This window comes from Leishmania major, chromosome 34 (genome assembly GCF_000002725.2).
Source record: "Leishmania major strain Friedlin complete genome, chromosome 34".
Classification (NCBI taxonomy): Eukaryota; Euglenozoa; class Kinetoplastea; order Trypanosomatida; family Trypanosomatidae; genus Leishmania; species Leishmania major.
This window is the reverse complement of record NC_007286.2, coordinates 110,160-114,276: the sequence shown is the minus strand read 5'-3', so window position 1 is coordinate 114,276 and position 4,117 is coordinate 110,160. Positions and strand designations below refer to the sequence as shown.

Here is a 4,117-nt window from a genome sequence, read left to right as displayed (position 1 = left end):
AGAAGAAAGAGCAGCAGCTTTTTGTGTGTGTGTGTGGGTGTGTGTGTGTGGGGGGGGTCGGAGCGGGACGTCGCGGCGGCGGGCAAGAGGAGGAGGGAGAGCAGCGACAGAGGAGCGAAGGGAACCGTGAAAGTAGACGAGAGGCGCAAGCACAAGCGAAAGTAGAGAGCACGTCCGCGGCTATTTCGCGTGTGCGTGTGAAACCGCGTCAGGGAGATGAGGTACGAAGAAGGCTACGCTGCTGTGACAATCATTTTAGCTAAGCAGATGTGTACATGGCGTGTTTGTGCATGTGTGCAGTATGTGTCGACCACGGAGAATGAGGAGACGATGTGGAGAGGGTAGGAGGGCGACACAGGGATGGACAGGGAAATCTCGCCGACTTTGGTACGGCGTCAAAGACATGATGCGCCTGCGGGAAGAGGTTCAGTAACAGGTGCGGCAAGCGAGGAAGAGCATGAGGCCCAGTCACAGCTCCCTGTGGACGGCGTTATACCTCCTGCGGATACGCTCGCCGCCGACTCTTTTTGTTCTCTTTTGGGGCGATAACCCTCATGACGTTTCGCAGCGTGCGCGAGACGACACTCTATCACACAGCTGATGAGCGTGCAGCCTGCGCTGGCGAGGGCACAAGAGAGGGCGGCGTACGTGAGACATGTGTGTCTGTGTGCATGTGTGGGGGCTGCATTTGCACACTGATCTTGCCACACCAACGTCGTGTCCCTCATGCCACCCATACAAACAAGCACAAGCGCGTTTAACAGTCAAGCATTTCGTGTAAGCCGTTCGAGGCCTTCCTCGCCGACGGTAGAGAGAGGCACTACGTGCCATCACACCGCACGAGCAGGAGGGGTGGGATAATGAGAGGATGCCGGCTCATTCGACTCGCAGATATGGGCGGATTTCGCCTCCTTCTTTTCACCACAGCACTGGCTGTTGTCGTCTGTAACCCTCCCTCTGACAGGGAGCCCCTTCGCCGTCCGTCCTGCTTAATCGAGGGCGTGCTTCCAGGCCAGCCGCAGCACGTGGCGGAGAGAGCGCATCCACTTCCCCATAATGTCCTCCGCCATCTCGTTGCGCAACACCACGGCAATGATGCGGCGACGCTGCGCCTCGACCTCGTCGGCGTCCACGCCAGCCTCCACATCGAGTGTGTCTTTGCCGGCGCCGTTGTTGCCATCGTTTTGAATGCGCTCTAGTCGTCGATTGTAGCCAGAGAAGTCCAAGTAAGAAAGGAAGAGACCGTTGGCTGGCGCCATCGGGATGCCTCGCCGCACACCCTTGCGCAGCAGGACGTCGCGGATGTAGCTGCCAGGGAGGCCGGCGGCGGCAATGCACACCACCGCGCCGATCATCTTGCGAATCTGGTTCAGCATAAAGCTCTGTCCATCCAGCTCGATGCGCACAACCTCAATGCCGCCGGCGTAGACGTCGCGGATGTGCTGACGCATGCGCTCCCGCAGCGCCGCGTCCGCGCTCTTCGGGATCTGCAGCTTTCCGTGCTCGGAGACAGACACGGCGGCGCCCTGCAGCTCGGCCGCCTCGCCTTCGGTCATCCACTCTTCATACGTTGCGGCCACCCGCTCGTCGGGGGAGTAGAAGTGATTGAGAGACCAGCTGTCAATGCTGTGCTGCAGCAGCTCCTCCTCTGGCGACACAACGAAAGGGTCGCTCACGACGACGCTGCGGATGAAGCGGTAGCACGAAGCGTCGTAGCTGCGGCCGCCCGGGGTGAAGTTGTGGTAGCAGTGCGTCCCCTCGTACTCGTGGAAGAGGTGGCGAACGTGCTGAAGCTGCTCGGCGGGGAGGCGGTAGTTGGTGACGTGGCGCATCGCGTCAGCCGGAATGCTGCGGAAGAGAATCATGGACTCAAAGAGACCATCGTGAAAGTGTGTCGCGTAGTTGTCCTCGCACGGGCGGGCCGCTGAGGCACGCTCCAGCGCGGCCTGCACCTCCGCGTCGCTGTCTTGGCTCTCCGCATCGCTCTTGTCCTTCCCCTCCTCGCCATCGTTCAGCGCGACTGTGTTCGTCGGCCTGGCAGGGGTCTCAGAAGACAAGACTAGGGGCTCGCTGTGCAGTGGCGCCGTGGTCTCAGCTGCGGAGACATCACCCTTCCCTTCCAGCGGTGGCGTCGAGTCTGGCGGCGCGGCCCCAGTTGCTGCCGCCGCCACAGCACGTGCAGCCACCTTGGCATTCTTGCGCTTCGGGAAGTGTCCCTTGCTCTTGCGCGCGCTGCTCTTGGGCTTGCGACGCCGCGCCTCTTCTTCCTCGTCCGTCACTGTGGCGGCGCGCGGGGGGTCGCGCTTGCCATGCTTGCCTGGCACAAAACCCACCTCCTTCAACGTTGGTTGTGAGGGCGCCAGAAAGGTCGGAAAGTACGTCTTGGAGTACTCCGCCGCTGTCATGAGCGCGAAGGTGGGCAGGTAGTACTCGTAGCGGCGCCCACCACAGTTCAGGTAGGCGTTAAAGCTGCGAGTCACCGGCACGACGGCGTAGACGTGGATATCGCGGGGAAGAGCTTCGTTCAGCAGCCGCTTAGCCTCCTCGCAGCTGAAGACGGCGGTCTGCGCGCTGTTTGCGTCGTCTTCAACGTCGCCGTCTGCGTTGTAGACCTCACCAGCGGCTGCGCCTTCGGCGTGCTCCTGCAGGACTGCCACACGCTTCTTGGTATACGAGGGGTCGTAGGGCAGCATGACAGCCACGGACACGACATTGCGAAGCGCATGCACACCCTTGTCGGTGCGGCTGGCCCGCTCAAAGTTGAGCAGCTGCTGCACCTTTACGTTGGAAAAATTCACTTCGCTGATCATGTCCGTCTCGAAGAGCGCCTTCATGAGGGCTTCCTCGACTGTCGGGTACTCCGGAAGGTGGTTCCACTGCAGCCCGCAGTAGCACTCACCGACGTAGCCGAAGATGATGCCGACTTTCTGCTTCCTGCGCACTCGCTTGAGTCCGTCAGGGACGCGATAGTACTTGTACGGGGTGCAGCCCGGAATAATCGGCTCGAGTGGCGGTGCCTTCCATGTCGGCTGCCCCGCCACCTTCGCCTCCTCTGCAGTTGCAAGAGTCACAGCATCTGTGCTGGGGTTTGGCATGGTAGTGCTCCTGCGTGTGGGGGTGGTGGTAGGGCGTCGACGGAGGTCCGAACACGGAAAGGCAGACGCCTCAGTGCGCGCGCTCCGGTGTGTGTGTGTGTGTGTGTGTGTGTATGCACCGGCGGTGATGAGGTGGCCACTCCACCAATGTCGATTTTACATAGGCGAAAGCGCGCAGAGGTATGCGTGTGCACGTGCGCGCAGCGATACGCGACCGTCGTGCAGAGATGGGGTGAGGCGGCGGAGCAGACAGAACATGTGCACTCCATGTGTGAGGGAGGAGGACGAGAGGAAGGTCGGGAAGAGATGGCGGTCATGCGGTCAAAGCCGCTGATATAGTTCGCCCGCCAGTGTCTCCTGCTGAGGGGGGCAACAGAAAACCTCCGTGGCACAGAAAAAGGCAGTGCGAGGGGACTTACTAGGGAGACGGGATGGTCTCATACCACATGCGCGCGCGCCCCCACACACAACCGAGCACGTCCGCCCCGCCCGCCTCCCCCACCACCTCTCTCGTCGCACGCACGGCTGCTAGCCGCACCCCCTCGCTTGATTGCTTCCGTTACTCCACTTCTCACCTCAGGGCGCCACAGAGAGAGAGGGGGGGGGGTGGAGAGAAGGGGAAGGAAAGCCGGTCCACCTTCGTTTCTGCTGAGCTGTCCAGTTGGGCTTCGTTCGTTTGCGCGTGCGTGGGATCTGCGTGTGCAGCTTGGGGCTGCAGATTAGAGTTGGAACGAGAAACGAGAAACGCGCATGCACAAATTCACGATCGACTGCGGCATCCAAAGACGACGCACGAGCCACCGCTGACATCACCACCGGTTCCTGCAACAACGGCTGGGTCTGTCCTGGCGCGTATGTGTCTGTGGCCACGCGCGTGTCTATGAATGAGGGAGTTGTCTGCAGGCTTGGAAGGACGGAGCGCGGACAAGCACGGACGCAGACAGATTTGTACAAGGGAGAGCGCGCGCCCACCCACGCCCACGCAAACACGCACACGAAAGCGTAGGCGTAAAACGCAAGAA

The 4,117-nt window shown here is 61.2% G+C and overlaps 1 protein-coding gene across 1 annotated transcript; it reads right to left on the bottom strand.

The window, feature by feature from the left end:
• Positions 1-989: 989 nt before the first annotated feature.
• On the bottom strand, positions 990-3,095 carry LMJF_34_0310 (conserved hypothetical protein; the record flags this gene model as incomplete). The annotated part of the gene is made up of 1 exon (XM_001686069.1): positions 990-3,095. One exon carries the CDS (start codon positions 3,093-3,095, stop codon positions 990-992), a length of 2,106 nt encoding a protein of 701 aa, XP_001686121.1.
• Between the last annotated feature and the right edge of the window lie 1,022 nt (positions 3,096-4,117).